This window comes from Miniopterus schreibersii (assembly GCF_964146895.1).
Source record: "Miniopterus schreibersii genome assembly, chromosome: 2".
NCBI lineage: Eukaryota > Metazoa > Chordata > Mammalia > Chiroptera > Miniopteridae > Miniopterus > Miniopterus schreibersii.
In genome coordinates this window covers 169,296,902-169,318,655 of record NC_138102.1, presented here as the reverse complement: position 1 = coordinate 169,318,655, position 21,754 = coordinate 169,296,902, and the positions used below count along the sequence as shown (strand labels likewise).

Here is a 21,754-nt window from a genome sequence, read left to right as displayed (position 1 = left end):
TGTCTTTTGTGTCTTTTTGCCCTTAATTTGTCATTTATCAGTTGTAATTGAAGTGTAGACCTCTGTTGGGGTGGCTGCTGGTTTAAGGCCCCCCTTGCTGAGGGTCATGTCTGTGCTTCGTGACCTTCCCTCCAGACCGTAGCTGATTGATAGGGAAGACCTAAAGCTGAGGTGAGCCCAGTGGATCTTCTCCAGGGAATGTGAAACTTGAATGGAGAGACAGAGAGGCTGAGTCATCAGAGCTGGGTGGCTTTTATGGTAGTTCTAAGGAGAAGGTTTTCAGAGATTTCCTATTTCCTGAGCTTGGGTTCGTTCAGTTTATTTGAACCATCCCCAGGATCCATCCACTCTATCCTTATTTCTTTAAGCTAACTAGGGTCACTGATTTTTTTGTTGTTTGCAAATAAAAGAATATATTCAGATTGGTTCCAGAAAATGGGTTGTAGGCAGAAGACCTTCAGGGAAATGAGGGGTCTTTGGCATTGGTTGTGTCTGGGTAGGACAGGAAGCAGTGCCACATCCCTCTGTATTCTGGATAGAAAGCTAGCGGCTTCAGTATTCAAGTAGCTTATCAAGCTATTTGTTTAGTTACCAGGATCCATAAACCCCCTGAGGATAAGGTCCTTGGATACTGCTTTGCAGCCACCATAGAACATTATAATGGTGATGGAAAAAGAATGCAAGGATCACCCAGCTGGATGTGGCTCAGCGGTTGAGCATCGACATAGGATCCAGGAGATCATGGTTCAATTCCCAGTTAGGGCACATGCCCTGGTTGCGGGATCAATCCCCAGTCTGAGGCATGCTGGAGGCAGCTGATCAATGACTTTCTCATCATTGATGTTTCTGTCTGTCTCTCCTGCTCCCTTCCTCTCTGAAATCAATAAAGATATATGAAAAACAAAAAGAATGCAAGGATTATGGAGTTGGATAGTTGCTTTCAAGGGCACTGGATAACTTAAGCAGAGAATGAACCTTAATTCCCAAATTCCAACTCAAGGCAACTCAAGGACCATTGAGTGAAACTCTGGGCAATAAAATGACTTAGCTAACCTCAAGTTTTTTATATGAAAACTAAGGAATAGGCTGGGGTCCTGACTGTTGGTATAGGAATATCTGGAAGGAGCTAGAAAGTCCTTGGTTGCACTTTAGCGTCACCTAGGGCAATTTTTAAGCTCTAGAGGCCCAAACTATTAAGCCAGCATCTCAGGGTTCCAACTCGATGATTCCACTGCAGCTGAGGTGGTCTACTATTGAGGGCCAAGGGGAAGCCACTGGAGCATTGTTTCTACCAAAGTAAGTAAAAAAGCAATATATCTTCAGGGTAATTACAGAAGCTAGTATAACCATCAAAGGGTAGAAAGTTACAAGTGGGGTAATGTGTCATATCCTCAAGTACATGTAGAGTGCACTTCCATTTGGCCAGTGAGCAAGATCGATGGGTCTAGGAGAATGACAGTGGACTTTGCATTAAAACTGAATCTTGAGGTGATCCGAATGACAGCTGCTGTTCCTGAAATGGTCTCTACTGGAGCAACTTAGTACCGAGGCAACTTAGCCTCTGGTATTTGATACGCAACTATTGGTCTAACCACTGCATTTTTATCCATTTTGGTTCACAGGGTCCTAGCAGTTAGCTTTTACCTGGTAGGGACGGAAAGAGCTTTATAAATCTGTCCCACAGATGTCAACTCCAGCTGTTTGCTACACGAGGATATTTATTCTATCACCAAACCATAAGATGTCACATTAGCACGCTGAGTTGATACAGGGCAGCAAATACCAGATACATGAGACTCGTATTCAAAGAATGAACTTAGAATCTCATGGAAGTATAGGCACTTGGCTGCTTAGTAATATCCCCAGGAACTCAGTGGTCTAGCGCTTGCTGAGATAGCCCCTCCAGTTAAGGACAAATTGCTGCATCTTGCCTGTTCTACAACTAAGAAAACCACAGCACCTGTGGTGGAGACAGAATACAGCACACGGGTGTTTTGCACTGATTTATTTACTAGGCAACCTGAGAAACTCAGCACAAAACAGTCTCTGGAGGAGGCCCAGGCTGCCATCCAAGCAGCTCTGCTCCCCAGCCTTCTCAAAATACCTGGGAGACTGGGAGACTTACTGAAGTCAGAAACAACTCCCAGAAAAACCACAATGGAAACCCATAGGATTGCAGAGCAAGGCCGTTCAAGAAGATGACTATTTTCAGAAGAAGCTCCGATTTGCTACTGGTATGTGGAGACCGTGGGACACATGGTGCTTATCTAAACACCTCATAAAGTGGACCATTTCCAGTAACACTCCATCGCCTGGAGATGGGGCAGAGTAGGCCATGAAGGCATTTCATTTGTGTGAGCAGATTTCTTCCCATGCTGTGCTTTTAGCTACACTATTCCCACACCTTGCACCCTTTGCCCTTTGTGGACAGTTGTCAGCCTATTAAGAATAAAAAAGTCAAGCCTGGTTTATAGATGTTGAACAAGATACACTACTAGCTGGAAGTGTCCTGTTGTGTGCCACAGCACAGCAGCAGCTGTCAGCAGCTGTCTTGAAGGACAGCAGAGGGCAGGATTTCAGCAGGAATCAGGCAGGATTTCAAGCAATGCCTTTTATCATGTATTTTTACTGGAAGGAAACAAGACCTGAGACGGGCTATGTAACCAATCACTGGCTATCTGTCAGAGACTTGAAAGAGCAGCATTGAAACTTGCATTGAAACTTGGTGTGAAGGTTTTGCAAATGGACCTTGAGGACTGGACCTAGAATTCAAAAAATTTTAGAACAAAGCAGGTAGGTGCTTACAGGGTCATCTCCTGAGCACAAATTCTGGCCTGAGCATTGGCTTCTGGGGCAACGCAACATAAAACACATCGAAGGCCAGCAGCCTCGGGGCGGCAAGTTCATTTCATTGGACTTCTGCCATTTGGGGGGAAGTTTGATCTTTCATGGAAATAAGATGTTATTCTGAATTTGGATCTGCTTTCCTTGCCTATCATACCTTGGCTAACACCAACATTCATGGACTTAGAATGCCTTCTGCATTGTCATACATAGGATAGTGCCCCTGGACAGGAAACCCACTTCACAGAAAAGAGGCAATGAACCAGTGTCTGCGGGACGGCCTGCTTGTGTTCATAGCGTGCCCCGTCTGCCTCTCAGACTTCATCTTCATTTTCCCTCTACCACCTATCCTACATCAGTCATACCAACCTTCTTCCTGTTCTTTTTTAAAATTAAATTCATTAGGGTAACATTGGTTAATAACACATCAGTTTTAGGTATACAATTTTATAATACATCATCTGTATATTGCATTGTGTGCTCACCACCCAAAGTCTAGTCTCCTTCCGTCACCATGTATGTGACCCCCCTTTACCCTCTTCACCCCTCCCCTCTGGTAACCACCACACTGTTGTCTGTCTCTGAGTTAGTTTTTTTGTTTTTTGTTTTTGTTTCTTTGTTATCAGTGAAATTATATGGTTCTTGTCCTTTACTGTCTGATTTATTTCACTTAGCTTGATCCTTCCACTCTGAAGATCCATCCATGTTGTCACAAGTGACGGGATTTCATCATCTTTTATGGCTGAGTAGTAGTCCCTTGTATATATGCACCAATCTTCATCCAGTCATCGGTTGAAGGACACTTAGGTGGTTTCCATGCCTTCACTACTGTGAATAATGCTGCAGAGAACATAGGGGTGCACATATCTTAATAAGTAGTGTTTTCAAATGTTTTGAGTAGATACCCAGAAGAGGGATTGCTGGGTCATATGGTAGCTGTATTCTTAATTTTTTTTGAGGAACATCCATATTGTTTTCTATAATGGCTGAACCAATTTACATTCCCACCAGCAGTGTATTCTGACCAGGAGTGAATGGGGTTCCTTCTTCTCCACAGTCTCGCCAACACTTGGTGTTTCTTGTCTTGATTACAGCCATTCTAACAGGCGTGGGGCTCACTGTGGTTTTGATTGACAGTCATTGAAACATCCAGGTCCATTCTTGTCTTGGGGCCTTTGCACTTGCTGTTCCTTCTGCCTGGAAGAGCAATGTCTTTGTGTGGCTCCCTCTTTTGTATCATTGATGTCTCACTTTACCAATATCACCTCCTCAACCATATCTGTGTCCCTGTGATCTAAAATAGCTCACTTGAAACTTCCCATTATTTTAAAATTTTATTTATATAAATTTTCTTGTTTTATTGTCCTTATAGTACTTAGTGTTCCTTTTTGAGAAAAAGCATGAACAAAATTACTCCAGTAAATAATCTGTGTGTTGAGTATTTACTGGACACCTACTGCCCACCTGAAGTAAACAGTATTGATCAGATTTAATAATTTTGCTAGAGGTGAGATAATGACTTGGCAGCAGCCCTGAATAGCAAATTCTGAAATTTCAGCAAATAAAACCCTTATGGGGAACAACATTAAAACATGCAAATAGTTATAAAAAGGAAACTAAAAATGTTTCATTGAGCAATTTTTATAGGAGACAGAAAAAAGTACACTAATTGCCATGATGTGCTGTGTTTCTTTAAAAAGATTAGTGAGTATTTCGAGGGTTTGCAATCGCCTGTGTGATCAGCTTGCAAAGACCGCTAGGCTTTCATCTCATGTCCCTACTCATGGAGAAATCCTATTTATAGCATTCTCCTTAAATAAAAGTTAATTCATGCACTATGCTAAGTATACGTGGGCATGAACTAGAGTTCCATCATCAGTGCACAGTAATCAAGCCACATTGTCAGCTCTGCTCCAGGAAGGTCATATTCCTAAGGCTTCTGGAAATACTGGAATTACAGAAGTGGACATGTGGTGGTAGACTGTTTAACAAATGCTTTGGGACATTTTTTAATATGGTCTTAGAAAATTGTTTCCCAGACTGATGTCTGGTATTGATCCAGCCCTCCTGGCTCAGAGCTAAGAGAATACACAGGGCTGCTGTGTTGTACATTTCACCTACGTGACTACAGTGGGAATGGCGTCCCCTGGATTGTGGAACACGTAGCTCTGGGTTACCCACCAGGATATGTCAGGGAGAGGATCCAGTTCCTGAAAAGCGTACGTCTGGACATCTGCCGTTTGTGCTTGCCCACATCCGTTTTCCTTTCTTAGGTCCGTAGAATCCTGACTTCTCCCAGGGATCATCCTTCCCCTACTGTCACCCACATGGGCCAGTGGATTCGCACCTGCTGTCTAATTCTCAGAGCGTTGTATTCCACTGGCTCCCGTGATTGGTTCAGGAATGAATAAGTGACCCAAGATAGGCCAATGACTCGAGTCCAGGACTTTAGTTGGATGTACTGGAAAAATAGAATCCCTCATCTGTAAGACTTGGAGCTTGGAGGAGAGATGCCAGGTGTGGCTGGGAGGCACTACGCCAAGGAAGGCAGCCTGAAAGTGAAGTCAGTGCAAAGGGGAGTGGAGCCAAGAGACGAACGAGACAGATTCCTGATTACAGTGTGAACACCTGGCTCATAGGCCTGAAGCTAGAATTCACTTAGACTTTTCGATTATGTAAACCAATAAATTTTCCTAACATTTTTTCTTCTGGGCCTAGATTTACTAAGGCTTCTGAATGTCCCCACTAGATAACATCCTTCTGAATCTATTACCGCTCCTCTATAGTAATGAAATTTGTTATTGGGATGCCCCATCTTTTTTATGAGATATAACCCTGATTATGAGTTTCTGATTCACAAATATGGGCATATTATAGACCCATGGTGCTTGTTAGAATTTGTTGGTATAAACTAATCAGTATGCTTTTCTTTATATATACATATATATATATTGATTTCAGAGAGAGGAAGGGAAAGGGAGAGAGAGATAGAGAAACATCAATAATGAGAGAGTCATTGATCGGCTGCCTCCTGCACACCCCCGCACTGGGGATCGAGCCCGCAACCCGGGCATGTGCCCTGACCGGGAATCGAACCCCGATCGCCTGGATCCTAGGTTGATGCTCAACCGCTGAGCCACGCCCGGCCGGGCAGTATCTTTATCTTAACTTGTACTGATGTGGATGCATACATTCCATGAAGCCTCTGCACGTGCATCTGAGGGCATATCTAGGTCTTTAAGGTCCCTGTATATGATGGCTCGCCTTGGTGATTCCAGTTACAGAGAGGCCTGCAGATCTGCAGGTTTGGTTGTACGTAGCCTGCACCTAGAACTTGGAGCCACAATAAAATTGCTAAAAAATTGGAGATCATTTTTATGTCACTAAATAAGGCTATGCAGCAACCCCCCAATCTTAGGTGATTTATGACACTCTTTTCAAAGCAATGGAAAGAGGGTGAAAAATTATGTGTCAGAAAATCTGCGTCTTCATTTGAAATTTAAATTTTAAGTTACCATGAAACACTGCTTTCACATTAATGAAAAGCTTTCTCTTTGCAGGTAGGATTAATAAATTTGTAGTGTTAAGAGTTTCATCTAAGGCAACATAGATCACCAGAACCATGTACTCTAACTTGACCAATGTGGAAGAAACAAAAAAATTACTCATGGAAGAAGCCGTTGGCCATACACAAGCCATCCACACAAAATATGCACATCTCACAAGTATTGTCTCATCTCTAATAGAGCAAAATTCAACCAGGGCTCAGCGAGGTGCCCACAGGGAACAGCGTTGTCATCGGAATCTGGGAGGCATCTATAGTCTGAAGAAGCACATGCAGCATTAAAACATAATTTTGCATTGGAAAATGAATAAAACAATTTCTCGTAGTATTTTCATAATGCAAATTACAAGAAACAAAGCTCAGTGCAATTCTTGGCTGTTAGGACATGTGAGTTTAAAAAAATGTTTGAAAGTTGGGATCAACTGTTAGAGGTATGGGTTTTGGGGGAGGGTGATGGAAATGTTCTAGAATCAGATCGCGATGATGGCTGCACAACATTGGGAATATACCAAACTCTACTGAGTTATACACTTTAAAATGGTTTAAATGGTGGATTTTATGCCATGTGTCTTCTACCTCAGTTTTCAAAAAAGGATTAAGAAACTCAGCTCTAATGGGTTGACATAACCCTGTGTCCTCAGCGTAAAAGAAGGTGACATTCACCCCACTACAGCTCCTCTTCAAAACAAGTCTGTCTCCTGGGCCAGCACCGTGTGACTGACTATTCCATCTTTGGGCAACTGGGCTTAACACTGGTTGGGCCGAGCCTCTTTCTACAAATTGCATTACCTGAAGGTAACAGCGGTGTGCCTTGAAGGTGGCCAGGTGTGGAGGAAAGGTCTGGGAGGGCAGGGGAAAGGAAGGGATGGAGGGGGGGGGGGGATGCCAAGTTCCTGAGCATTGTGAGACCACATAAAAATTGGACAGCAAACAGGGAGGACGGGAAGGCTGATCTGATCAGGGCGTCCCAAGATTGGATTTTGATACCTCTGGCTTGGCAGCCCCCTGCCCCCAACCCTGCGACCAAATGTGGTCCCACCTGGGGAGGCTGAAGGAATCTAGAAGTCATGAGAATTAAAATTCCACATGGGGCCAAGGAGGGAGGTGCCTGACCCCTTACCAAAGTTTGGGAATCTAACTCTTAAGATGCCTCTCTGGGGAGCAAGAAAACCCCATCTCCAGACCTCGAAGCACTAAACGCCCCGTGTGGCCGGGATGGGACTAATCTTGCCCAGACCTCATCTGCCAGCCGCATGAATTGTGCAGTGACCACAGGTGTTTTTCCCCAGACTTAGCAGGGGTGCTCCTTACATAATAATAAAACCACCTTACATTTGCTTAGCACTTTTAAAACATTATTTTTCATAGATCTTGATACATGACCTAAATTCATAAATGTATCTTTCTGCAGTATGAGCAATATTCTAGCTGGAAAAGCCATTGAATCTAAAATACTCAGTTACCACTTCCCTTAATTTGGGTACCTAAGCAGAGAGTTGGGAAATAAAAGCTGCAGCTGTTGTTAAGTAAAAAATAAAACGATTCAAGTATCTCCAGCCCCTAACAACAAATGAAGCTCTTGGTTCAAAGTTAGAAGGTTTTCATCTCAGGCAAGTGAATGGCATCGTGAGATGTGTTGAGGGAGAAAAGTATGGACGTGAGCAGAAGGGAGACTGAGAAAAATAGGCCCAATGTGTCAATAACTCAGCAGCTTGTCCATGGAGGCGGGGAAGGGAGGGGGCAGGAATACCATGCTCACCCCGCAAGCCCTCCCAGGCCCCGTATGTCTCAGTCCCTTTCTTTTCCATGTTTGGCCTCTGAAAACGCACTGGACCCATTAATGAATCTATTCCTGGATTATATCGAGGGAGGGAAGGAGGGGAGGAGGGGAGGAGAAGAGGAGGGAGGGAGGGAAAAAGCCAAGCTCCAGATGTGAGCCTCGATTTGTGAATGGCCTCTCATCTTAATCCCTCTAAACAGGAAATCATAACAGCTGGCCTGAGGTCTCAGATCTGGGTCAATTGAAGCCTAATCCCTTCTTCTCCTCTAACCCTCAGCCTCTTCTCCTGCTTCCATCTCTTAGCATGGTAAATACATCCCCACACCCCACAAACATATTTGTTTGGTAGGTATGTTTTGCTTCGCCCCACCTTTGACGCTTCCATCAAACAGGAAAGGAAGGTCATTTCCAGGGCTTCCTTCCCAAGGTGTTGCGTCTCAGGGCAAGTGAGGAGGGAAGGGCAGGGAGAGGAAGAACAGCTGCTCCCCTCATTAGGGTGTTTTTTGCTACAAATGTATGTGGGGAATGCATTTGGGGAGAGGATTAGGTGGAGGGGGCTTTGCGCTTTGCTGATTAGTACTGTTCCCAATTATGGCTTGACAACATCTCCTTGCCATATCTCATTTCAAAGTAATGTCCCATAGAATTATATACCTGGTGACACTCAGCAGTAAGACCCAGCCTACCAAGGACCTATGAATCAAGACTTCCTCTTAAAATTTTTTTATTTAAAGGCATTTTGGTGAATTTTAACTATGCTCCATTCTATTTGGCTCTCCCTGGTCTGGCCTAAGACGTCCCGAGCCCTCTCCTCCAACTCCCAACACCTTCATGTTTCCTTACAAAGATGCTGGCCAAGGAATTGTGGGGAGGTGGGGGTCAACAAGTCTCCCTGGTCTGGGGGTGACAGCTTCCCTTGTGGAGGAGATGCTATTGTGGTTTTCTTCAGTTTCCTTTTTTGATGGAGAGGAGATTCAGGCGGATGGGGTCATTTGAAATGACTGGTTTTCCAGAGCGCTAGCGAGGGGCCTGGGAAAACAGCTCCCAGTGTGCGTCCTTTCCTTAAGAAATCCAAGATCTCAGCCCTGCCTGGGGATTGGCGGCGGAGCCCCGCCAGAGCGCCGAGAGATGCTTCAGAGAGTGGTCCCCCCACTCCGCAGAGCCTCTCTCCCCCTCGGAAGGGAGGAGCAGAAGTAGCCTGAGCCCCCGGCCCTCGCCTGGGCCCTGGACTGGCTGGTTAGTATTTTACTGGTTTGCAGGGTGCATCCGTCCTGGCTGTTGCTTGGAACCTCTCATCGCATTCCTGACGAGGTTCCTGGGTCTGTCACCCCCTTCACGGTAGGGGAGCAAAATCGATGTTTTATAGGAAACACCGGTGGCCTAATTCCAGTGAAATCTTATTTTTCCCTCCTCCTATCCTCTAATACTTTATCCAATAGGGGAAGCTTTCCCCTTGACCTAGATGAAATTTCAGCAAATTCCATGTTTTTATTTTTTATTTTATTCTTATATAATAAACAGAGCTACAGTAACTTTAGGTCTCAAACACTGTCTCAATTTAGGAATTAAATGGCACAATCCAAACTATTAAATCATTTCTATCCACAAAGTTGTTTTAGTCCGCAAAGTGGAGGCAGCTTGTGTAGTAATAGATAATGCAGTAACACATAACCTGAATAAAGGGCCAAAACAGGTTTCATTCACCACTTACCCTATGTGGCCACCCGAATGAGTCTTAAAATTTTCTGGGTAGGGCCCACATCCACAGTCAGTTTATTTAGCTAATCTCAGAAGTCATGGTTCAATTCCTTTCTTTCAGTTTCCCCTCCCTCTCTGCTCCACAGGTGAATTCCTTTCTCTTAGTACAATTGCATTCAACACATACTTATTGAAATTCACACTGTGGGCACGGTGTCTTGTTTGATGTTGTAAAGCAAATCAGAGATGTGTAAAGTATGGCCCTTGACTTCAAGCTATCTCTCTTTATATATATCATATCATCTATCTATCTATCTATCTATCTATCTATCTATCTATCTATCTATCTATCTCTATCTATCTATCTATCTATCTATCTATCTATCTATCTATCTATCTATCTATCTATCATCTATCTATCTCTATCATCTATATCTACCTATCTATCATCTATAGATAGATAGGTAAATGGTGTAGTAGATACTATTTATAGGTGGGGTCAATAGACAAATACATGCATATATATGTATATAAACACACACACAGATAAAGATATTCCAGTAGGAGTGGAGAGGGAAAAGAGACTAAAATACGTAATGGAAAGAATTCTTATTTAATTTTTAAATTTAATTTATCTTTATTGTTGAAAGTATTACAGGTGTCCCCTTTTTTCCATTGATCCCTTCCACCCTGCATCCACCCCACCCCCAGGCCTTCCCCATACCAATGTCTGTGACCATAAGTTATGCATATAAGCATATAAGTTCTTTGATTAATCTCTCCCCACCCACTCTCCCACCCCCATCTTCCCTCTGAGATCCCTCAGTCTGTTCCATGTTTCTATGTCTCTGGATCTATTTTGTTGATCAGTTTATTTTGTTTATTAGATTCCACATATGAGTGAGATCATGTGCTACTTGTCTTTCTCTGGCTTATTTCACTTAGTATAATACTCTCCAGGCCCCACCATGCTGTCCTAAAGGGTAAGAGATCCTTCTATTTTACAGCTGCATAGTATTCCATGGTGTAAATGTGCCACAGCTTTTTTATCCACTCATCTACTGATGGGCACTTGGGCTGTTTCCAGATCTTAGTTTTTGTAAATTGCACTGCTATGAACATAGGGGTGCATAAGTTCTTTGTGATTGGTGTTTTGGGTTTCTTAAGATATATTCCTAGAAGTGGGATCACTGGGTCAAATGGCAGTTCAATTTTTAATTTTTTGAGGAATCTCCATACTGTTTTCCATAGTGGCTGCACCAGTCTGCATTCCCATGGAAAGCTTTTTAAAAAGCATATTGGCACAGTTGCTTTATAGAGACAAAACAAAGTATCTGAGGATGGAGGAAAGGGAGTATTATTACATCTCACCGGGGAGATCATGGAGTAGGACCTAGCAAGCTCTCCATGGGCTGGCTTTCCTCCACTTCTTTAGCCCAATGGCAAAGAACTCTCCTCCAGCCCTCTGCATCTACTACATTAACTTCCCTTCAACTCCTCAAACCAGCCCTGTCCCTCCCTCCCTAGGGCCTTGAGACATACTCTTCTACCCAGAATAGATCATTCTCCCCACCCCCCACCCCCACACCAGAAAGCTTCCCTGGCTCCTAGATGGGGTTAGGCTCTCCACTATTCTCAAAGCACCCTATATTCTAGATGGTACCCCTTAAAATTGCTATTAAACAACCAATATAAAATTTCAGTGTCTTTTGCCATCCGCAGGATGCAATCCCACAGAGGAAATATGTCTGTCTTGGTCAACAATATAGTCCCAGAACCTGTAGCAATGCCTTGCACATAGTAGGTACTCAATAACTATTTCTGAATGGATTAATAAATGTGGCATTTAGGACTTTTTCTCTTCTCCCTTTCCTTTCCTTTCCAGCCCAACTCTCCTTTTTTTCAATGCCTTACTTCTCAGAATATTCTTTTCCCTTGGTTCTGCACACCTTCCAAGCCCTCCTGTGGTCTGCAAGGACAAGTCTTGAATAGAGAAAGACCTCTCATCTGTTCTCTGTATATCTCAGTCTAGGGGATATAACCTAGGTGCTGCAAATAGTTCCTCCAGAGACGTTATTTGTGGTTTGGAAGGAGGTTGCTACTCAAAGTGTGATCTTGGACAGGAGTATCAGGGACACTGTGGAGCTTGTTTGAAGTGCAGTCTAAGCCCCACTGGGGGTCAGGTTCTGACTTTTAACTAGATGCTCAGGTGAGGGCGCACATCAGCAGCGCTATAGAAGAGCTTATCTCCTAGGATTAGGTGGGTGGAGAAGAAAGCAGGCTTAGCCATGGGACAGCTCACCTGTGACTTCTTAGAAGACAGCGAGATGGAGTTAGGAGTGCAAGAGGTTTGTGAGACGAAAGATAGAAGATAGAAGAACCTGCAGAATGCCCTCGGGGAAACCTTCAGGGCATGATGCTGATCTGACTCTTGTGAAAGGAAGGAGAGGGGAAGAAAGGGTTGGATGGAGAGTGTCTCGGACTGCAGTGTGTTTCTTACAAAGACTTGCCAACCCAGTGGGGAGATCCCAGCGCAGGGACTGCACAGTGGCAGTCTGCATTGGGCAGAAATGGCCTGGTCCTTGTAACCCTGCTGCACCCAGTCATTGGCAGAGGGCTGCCCAGGAAGAGCGTGGCCTCTGCAGGGGAACCAAGGCAGAGCCAGAAGGGGCTACCAGCTGAGGCTGTCAGCTAACTGTACTCCTTGAAGCTAAAAAGTAAGTTCTTTCTTTAAGGGAGACTCAGCAGTATACACCCATGGCTGCCACATGTGACATCTGGAGGTAATTTTGCAAGGAATCTGTGAAAGCTAGTAAATATATGGAAAGCAGATTCAAGAAATTACCACATTAAAGGAAGCCGGACTTACGTGCTTTTTTCCAGGACTATTTATGTTGTACTGATTCTTCAGGGAACAGTCTCCCCAAGGGCCCCTGGAAGACAAGGTCCAGAGAACATTTTCCCTTAAGGACCCCAGGGAGAGCCCATGTGAACAATGTGGTGTCCTTGTATTTACAAGATGCACAAGTCGGTAAACAAGATGCAGAGGCCACATTTTCTGAGAGCAGCCTCTGCCAGCTCAGTAAGCCCCAGGCTCCCCAGAGGCAGACCTGATCCTGACTCGAAACCTCAGAACCAGAGAAAAGAAAAGCCCAGAGCAGATGCAGCAGGAATGGCAGAGGTCTGGGAGGAGAGTGTGAGCCCTGAGGTCAGCCAGTGATGCCTCCACATACTGATTTTCATTTTCATGCCCCTTTTTCACTGAGGCACGTCTGCAAGGATAGCCCACCACATGTACAAAGTCACACACAATGAAAACATTTCCACCTGATGAAGTCACATCACCCTCATGTACACTTCAAAAAACCACATGCACATACACTCTCCAACCTGACACGAGCTTGTATGTCCACATCCTGCTATTTCAACAGATGCTTGTCACATGGTACCAAGTTTCCAAAACATCCCTTATGTGTAGATCACAGACAAGAGGCTGTAACATCCATACACATAAACCCCAAACAACACACAGGAACAAAACTAATCAGACGTTCAAAAACACAGTGACTTTACGGTAACTTAAAACTAACAAACCTCTGGAACTGCCAGACATGCCTTGAAAGATATTTCCCTTGGCTATTGATGTCCAGCGAAGCCCTGCAGCAGCCGGAGCAGGGGCAGAGAGCCTAGTGTGCCAACCCAGAAGGACTTTGCTGTTATCTTAGCCATTTCCCTGCCTCCTGCAGGAGGGAACTAAAGCTCTCAGGGCTGATGTTTCAGGGATGTTGTGGGGAGAGAGCTCTTAAATCTGGAAAGGAGGTTACACATTTCTATAGAGGAGTGGAGTGGAGGGAGCAAGAGCCCAAACTCTCTGCTTGCCTGGGTTTGAATCCCAGCCTTGCCACTCTCTACCTGTATGACGTTTGGCGAGTTAGTCAGTCTCACTGTGTCTCCTTTTCGTCATCTATAACGTGAGGATAATAGTAGTACTTACAAAACAGGTTGCTGTAGGAATACACCAGTGCTGAGAATGGGCCTGGTGCATGGAAGAGCAAAGTAAGTGCTGGCTATTATTCTACTCCTGGGAGGTCTGCAGCCCTGGGACTTCCACAGCCTCCGTGGTTCTCTGTTATAAACTGTCCCGACACAGACCTCCATGCAGTTGCTAGCTCCCTTCACCAGGCCCAGGGACAGCTCTCACCAGGATCTCTTCACCCCTCCTCCCCTTCCCTGTTTAGGTTTTTGCAAATGGATTTGTGGAGAGGGCGGAGGGGTTGTGTTTCTGCAGGGATATGAGACCAGGCAGCAAACTTCCAGACTCCTGTAGTGCTGGGTCTGCCTTGCTGACCACTGCTGTCTGGACTGGGAATGAGGGCTTTCCCCGGGGCAAGGGCAGGTGCCAGCCTAGTTACCTTTTGCTGTGTTTGTAGGAAGTTGGGAAGAGACATTCTTCTCCATTGGCCTGGAGATAGATATATGTATCAATCATCTATCTATCTATCTACCTATCATCATCTATTATCTATTTAATCTTTCAAGGTCTATAGCTCTGCCACGCCCCTTCCAGTGTGAAAGTTTTCCCAAAGAAGAGAGGACCCTTATTCCTCCAGGGCAGAAATGTGAAAAGGACTGTAGTCTCTTCTCTCTTACTCCAGCGCAGCCAAGGACTCATCCCTTCAGCCCATGACAATTCATTTTCCCTGGAGTCCACTCTGTGTTCAGCGGGCCCCCAGGTGAACTGAAATCCAGAGCTGTTCCCATCTGGTTGCCCTGGGAGTTTCAGCGCTCTGGGTACAACCTGTTCCTCCCTCCCCGCCTCGCCTGGCGGCGACCTTTTCAGCACCCCCCCTCCCCTGCCCGGGGCCCCAGCTGCGCCCTCCCGAGAGACTCCCGCTGCCACGGTGCCTGGAGGGGAACCGGGAGGGGAGGGGAGGGGAGGGGAGGGGAGGGGAGGGGAGGGGAGGGGAGGGGAGGGGAGGGGAGGGGAGGGGACGGGAGAGGAACCGGGAGGGGAGGGGAGGGGACGGGAGGGGAGGGGACGGGAGGGGAGGGGACGGGAGGGGAGGGGACGGGAGGGGAGGGGACGGGAGGGGAGGGGAGGAGGCCGGGGATTGCTGCGGCTGGAGGCCGGGCGCCACCGCGCAGCGGGAGAGGGGCGGCTGAAGGTTGCATCTGCCAGAAGGAGGCTTTTGACTGCTTGGTAACGGGCTGCGGAGCCGAGAGAAGCGCCGAGAGCAGGGCAGCAGCTTCTTGACGTCAGGACCTAGCGAGGGAATCGCAACCCCAGCCCGCCCCACCGTGCGCCCGGCCGAGGGCGGGAGAGGTGCCGGTGCCGGACGCGAGGCTCCTGGGCTGTGAGTGGGGGGCGGGGGGCGCGGGTCGGCAGGGGCGCAGCATGCCCGGGGCCCCGGGGCCATGGAGCTCTCCCCGGTGCCCCAGGAGAACGACGGGGCCATGACCGTCAGAGGCGGCGGCGAGGCCCGGGCAGGCTGCGGCCCAGCCACGGGGGCAGAGCCCCAGTGCCCCTCGACGGCTGGGCTCCGCGATGGATCCAGAGAGCCGGCGCCGACGGGGTGCTGCGCGCTGGGCAGCGCGGGGCCGGGAGGGCGGCGGGAGCAGCCGCCGCCTGGACCGCTGCCCACGGGGGACGAGGAGGGAGAAGGCGACCCGGCCCGGGGCCCGGCGGAGGACCGGGGGCCGCTGAGCGCGGTGGCCCCGCACCACCAGCGCGTCCTCATCAACATCTCGGGGCTGCGCTACGAGACGCAGCTGGGCACCCTGGCGCAGTTCCCCAACACCCTCCTGGGGGACCCGGCCAAGCGCCTGCGCTACTTCGACCCCCTGCGGAACGAGTACTTCTTTGACCGCAACCGGCCCAGCTTCGACGGCATCCTTTACTACTACCAGTCGGGGGGCCGGCTGCGGAGGCCGGTCAACGTCTCCCTGGACGTGTTCGCCGACGAGATCCGCTTCTACCAGCTGGGCGACGAGGCCATGGCGCGCTTCCGGGAGGACGAGGGCTTCATCCGAGACGCCGAGCGGCCGCTGCCCCGCCACCCGCTCCAGCGCCAGGTGTGGCTCATCTTCGAGCACCCGGAGAGCTCGGGGCCCGCGCGGGCCGTGGCCATCGTCTCGGTCTTGGTCATTCTCATCTCCATCGTCACCTTCTGCCTGGAGACCCTGCCCGAGTTCAGGGACGAGCGCGAGCTGCGCCGCCACCCGCCCGCGCCCCCCGCGCCCGCCGCGCCCGCGCGGGGGCTGAACGGCAGCGGCTCGGGGGCGCCCCCCTCCGGCCCGACGGCCGCGCCGCCGCCCAGGACCCTGGCCGACCCCTTCTTCGTGGTGGAGACCACGTGCGTGGTCTGGTTCACCTTCGAGCTGCTCGTGCGCTTCCTCGCCTGCCCCAGCAAGGCCGCCTTCTCGCGGAACGTGCTGAACGTCATCGACGTGGTGGCCGTGTTCCCCTACTTCATCACCCTGGGCACCGAGCTGGCCGAGCGCGAGCCGGGCGCGGGCCAGAACGGCCAGCAGGCCATGTCCCTGGCCATCCTCCGCGTGATCCGCCTGGTGCGCGTGTTCCGCATCTTCAAGCTGTCGCGCCACTCCAAGGGGCTGCAGATCCTGGGCAAGACCCTGCAGGCGTCCATGCGCGAGCTCGGCCTGCTCATCTTCTTCCTCTTCATCGGCGTCATCCTCTTCTCCAGCGCCGTCTACTTCGCCGAGGCCGACGCCCAGGAGACCCATTTCTCCAGCATCCCGGATGCCTTCTGGTGGGCGGTGGTCACCATGACCACGGTGGGCTACGGGGACATGCGGCCAGTCACCGTCGGCGGCAAGATCGTGGGCTCGCTGTGCGCCATCGCGGGGGTGCTCACCATCGCCCTGCCGGTGCCCGTCATCGTCTCCAACTTCAACTACTTCTACCACCGGGAGACCGACCACCGGGAGTCGGACCGCGAGGAGCAGGCGGCCCTCAAGGAGGAGCCGCAGGGCAGCCCGGGGGCCGGGCCCGACGGCAGAGGCGCGCGGAAGGCCAGCTGGAACAAGGGGTCCTTCTGCAAGGGGTCCCCGGAGAATGCTGAGGGAGCCCGAAGGGGCAGCTGCCCCCTGGAGAAGTGCAACCTCAAGGCCAAGAGCAATGTGGACTTGCGGAGGTCCCTGTACGCCCTCTGCCTGGACACCAGCCGGGAGACAGACCTGTGAGGGGGGGGGGGGGCGAGGCCGGCTGGTGGGGACAGCAGAAGCCTGGAACCCCGGCATCTACATTAGACCACAGAGTATTTCAGACCCACCCTGTAACCCACGTCTGTCCCTCTTCCTTCCGCTCCTTCCCTCCCTCCCTCTTTCCCTGGATCCCCCCATTTTTCCCCTTCTTTCCATGGCACCAAGGGTCGCCTATTTTTAAAAAGTACCACATTCCATGACGCAAGAGCTGTTAAAATGGTGAGCGCCATGAGATGGATGTATTTGTAGCCAGTCTCCTATACCCAGCACAGGAACAACCCAAACAGAAGTGACTTTAAATAGCCCAGATCCCAAGAGATTTTATCACCGCCTCCCCCCCATCCATGTGTTTCAGATTTGCTTTACATATATGATTATATTTGTGTATAAGGGGAAATATTTTTTATGGCTGGTGAGTGGACTTTTGCACTGTAGTTCAGATGAAGATATTTTGGATATATTTTCTGGACATAGGTTGTTTTTAATGGAAGAGAGAGTTACTGTAATGTTTTTCTGTGAAACTTAACGTTAGAGCCAGAGACGCTGGGTGGTTACAGGGTCTGGTTCCCGTGTCTGTAAGCCTCTCTCTCTTTTCTGGGATGTGCTACCGGTGCTTTGCATCTAAGGCAGGGAATGTTCTGGAAGAAAGGCACGCCTGACTTTTTCTGTGCGCCTTAAACAATTCTTATAACTTTCTTCAAAAGCATGTTCATGATGTTGGAGGAAGGCTTCTGATAATTCGTTCTCTTTGTTTTTGTCCCAGGAAATAAAATGTTACTTGGTTGAGGCAAATGTTAGTTTTTCTGCAGCTGATGCTTTTTTTTTTTTTTTTTGAAATTAAAAAAAAAAAAAAGTCTGTCACTTGCTGTTTTTGCTTTTGGAGTCAGAGCAAATGCCACCTTGACTGGGGTAGAAAAGTGGGAACGCTAATGATTTGCTCACCAGCATGTTTTTGCTGGATCCCCTCAGTGACTCATAGACAGGAGTGAATTCTGTTCCTCTCAGGCTGTTGATGATACGGACACCCCTGTAACATGTTGGTGTTAGACTCAGTCATCAGCGTGGAGCGGGATGGAGCTAAAGGCCCAGGGTGATCAGGCCCCCCTGACCCCTCCTCACCCCTCATCCCCCACCCCCAACTGCTGTGGTCTCCCGGTGCTGGATTCTGAACTCTCCTTTGCTGCAGGCTTTAAGCCGTCTTTGCCACGGCTCTCAACAGCTCTGAGAAACATGCCCGATTCTTAGACATGAAGCCTGTTTGCAAACCAGGCCCTGGAGTGAAAGTCATGGCGGGAGGGTGGGAAGGAACAGCACCTGTTATGCTCTCCTGCCAACCATTGTGTGGCCAGGAGAATGGTGGACGGAGCAGCCAGAGACCACATGGAAGGATTCAATTGTCCACACTAAAGGCTGGTTTCTGCCTTGTCCAGAGTAATCCCTAAACTCAGAATGAATCTCTTTGTTTCCTTTTCACTGGCTGGCTGTGGAAAAACATCACAGTAGGTAGAACACTGGTTGCAGTTTCTCTCTGGGATTAGCTATTCCCGTGGGGCTCTGAATTCCTGCTGCTGCTTTCTCTGCTGAGTTATCCAAAGACTGGTTGCTTCGCATGGTCACCAGGGAGGGCTGGTGGTCCACAATCACACCTCTACCACGACAACAGTGAGCTTAATAGCTGGTTGTCAGGGTGCATCCAGGTCTCCATGGGGCGAGGGGGCATCTGCTAAATTGATGTCTGGGAACTGTGGGTTTAAATAAGATGCTGACATGGTAATAAAGCCTGTGCCTGTGACTGACCCGAGCCTTTTGTACCCAGGAGCTGTTAGCAGCCAATCTGAGGAGGAAACAGGGCAGTGCAGGCAGGCAGGGCTCTGTTGTTTCTCACCACATGCTGGGGCAAAGAAAGAGAAACAGAGACACTTTATTTACTTATAGTTTACATTCTGCCTAAGAGCAGGGCATCTTGCCAAAGCTCAACTCCACAGTCTCACCTCCAAGCCCTCTCTGGCTTTAAAGCTAATGCGTGGAGTTCAGCACACACCTTGAGACTGGGACGGGGCCACCCAGCCCCAGGCTCAACCCTCCCTTAAAGGCAGCAGAGAACTTACCACCTTGGATCTGAAGGTCGGATCCTTTAGGCCTAAACAACAGAGAGCGGCGCCCAGGTCTTCCATGTATCCAGGTGCCTGTCTCCATCTTTAAATGCCCAGTGAACAGATGCCATGCAAACCCTCAGGGTGCGGTGGGGGAAAGGAGGGAGGGAGTCTCCCTATTCTGTGTGAAAGGAGGGGACACTGCAGAGCAGGTTTACAAAGGGAAATTGGGGGTTCCAGCGGTCCCCCTGGAGTTGGGTATCCTGTCCCCTGCTGCTGCCTGTCATCTCTATGGCCAGTGATGTGGCATCTGTCCTGGGGCGCTGGGAGGGGCACCCGCTTTGCAGGGCAAGCATTTCAGCCCCTGTCTTCTCAGTGTGCCTGTTGCTATGGTTCTGGAAAAGGCTCCACTGTTTCACTGACCTTAAGGTTCATGTGCTGAGCGGGAAGGAACCTGAATGTCAAGGCTCCTACCCAGGGCTGCCTGAGGTGAGGCCCCTCCCGTCCCCTCCCCACCTCCGCTTCCCTGCTGTCACTGATTTTCCACCGCCTGCACCTTCCTGAGGAGATTAGATCAAGTGGCCTGAGCCAAGCTTTTTATCCAGATGTTGCTCCTTGGCCCCCACAGCAGGAAACCACCCCCGGGTTTATCATCTGCCAGCTTCAGCACCCACAGCAGGGAGAGCAGGGCTGTGCTTGGTCCGTGCTCCAGTGTATAAGGACAGCGTCTCGGCTGCAGATCGTGTGGCCCCCTTTCCACCACCTGCTTGCTGCCTCTACGGTCATTGCGCCCTAAGCAATGACAGGTTTAGAAGAAAATATATATTTTTTTCAAATGCTTTAAAAGCCCCAGCTCTTTGATTCACAAGCCGGGGACACTCCCTGGAGGCACCTTTCCGTAGAGTTTGGCTTTGAGTTAAAGACATTAGCACTTCCAGACACGGGGTGTTTGGAGTGAAGCATTTCTCTTGGTGCAGGGACACCTTGTTCCAAGTCCCCCCGGAAGTGGCAGGCTGTGCACGTGAAGGGGGCCCTGGGCGATCTTCATGTGCTCTGCTCTGGTTTGACCTCAGCAGCACACATCTGCTCACAGCTACTCATACCCATGGCCTTGGTGTGCTGGGGATACTGGAACAATTAGGATGTGGTCCCTGCCTTCATATGCTTCCCTGTCCCACTGGGGAAGCAATGATGGCAAAACAAGGGCAATCCTGCAAGACTGTGTGTCATCAAGTGCCTTGTAGGGGGCTCTGAAATGAAGTGTCACAGGTCAGGAGTGGGAGGGAGAGGAGGAATGGAGTAGGAAAGGAAGTGTCTAGAGACCTTGAAGGGGGCCTAGGAAGAAGAGAGGGCATTTGGGATGAGGACGATGGGAATAGTGGGCTAGAGGAGAATGGCTGCCCGGTCCCCAATCAGCGTCATTGGGGATGGAGTCCGGAGTTGTACACTGGGGCCTCTCCCCAGGACCACAGTAGGAGTTCCCCTCTTACCCACGGCAGGGGGCTCAGAGATTGTTTAGGGCAGGATTGGCCAAAGTTCCAAAAAGGGCCAGATAATAAATACTACAGTCTTTGCAGGCCAAGAGGCAAAAGTGAAGCTGTTATTGTAAGTACTTATGTAACTACTTAAAATGCAGTCCTTTAAAAATGTCAAAACCAGCCTTAGCTTGAGAGCTGCACATCCCTGTCACATCAGTTTATTGGTACAACAGAGGCTGCCCCTGGGCTTCCACTATGCTTGTGAGCCCTGCCCTGGCTTCTGATTTTATTTTACTCCATCAAACTTGCATTTCTTGCAAATGCCAACCCTTGGCTTGGGGAGGGGACTCTCATGCTGGCATTTCCTAGACCAGGGACAAATTTGTTAAAAAGATGTAGCTTACTTCTATCTCCTCATGGAAATTAGATTTTTCAGGCAGCCCCAGGACAGGCCGGTTGATTTCTAGGGAGGGGGAAGAAGATGCCAAACTGGAAATTCTGTCTGGGACTCTGGGCAGTAGGTTTTCCCCAAGCTGTTGCTGGTACTGGGCCCAGACTTCCAGAGAATGGGCCCCCTTCTCCTTCTGGCCCTTAGTCTTTTCCTGGACATAGTATCTCACATGGAGCCTTGAGGATGCACTTCTTTGCCCCTCTTCGCATGGCTCTTCTCTGGCTGCAGAGATGGGCCCCAGGCTGGTGTGGCCTCTGTGTGCACATGGTGTGCATATGGTGTGCACATGTGTAGGAGTGTGCATGGTGGGGAGAGGCGGGGCCCAGCCTGGAGCAAATCAGCTACAGACCACAGACCTGCAGACAGAGCAAGATGCTTGTTACCTTCCCTTCACATGCATCTATTTTCAATTGCAAACTTTGCACCATGCACTGTTCCAGCTGGAAGGAACCCTATAAATAATCTGGTCTGTCCCATTTCTTTTAGAGAGGAGCAAACCGAGGCCCAGAGAAGAGGCGGTGTATCCAAGGTAATGCCCCCAGGTACCCTAATCCAGGACTGGGCTTGTTTCCCCTGACTCCCAGCCTGGATTTCCCTCTGCAACTTCTGCATGGGAGTCTC

General features: G+C 49.0%; 1 protein-coding gene across 1 annotated transcript; it reads left to right on the top strand.

Moving 5' to 3' along the window:
- The first annotated feature begins 15,209 nt into the window (after positions 1-15,209).
- KCNA5 (potassium voltage-gated channel subfamily A member 5) lies at positions 15,210-17,974 on the top strand. Its single transcript, XM_081127196.1, has one exon. It carries the CDS (start codon positions 15,303-15,305, stop codon positions 17,088-17,090), a length of 1,788 nt encoding a protein of 595 aa, XP_080983322.1. The 5' UTR covers positions 15,210-15,302; the 3' UTR covers positions 17,091-17,974.
- Positions 17,975-21,754: the final 3,780 nt, after the last annotated feature.

Excerpts from the sequence above, each read along its gene's own strand:
- KCNA5 (XM_081127196.1), top strand. The coding sequence starts at position 15,303 with ATGGAGCTCTCCCCGGTGCCCCAGGAGAACGACGGGGCCATGACCGTC.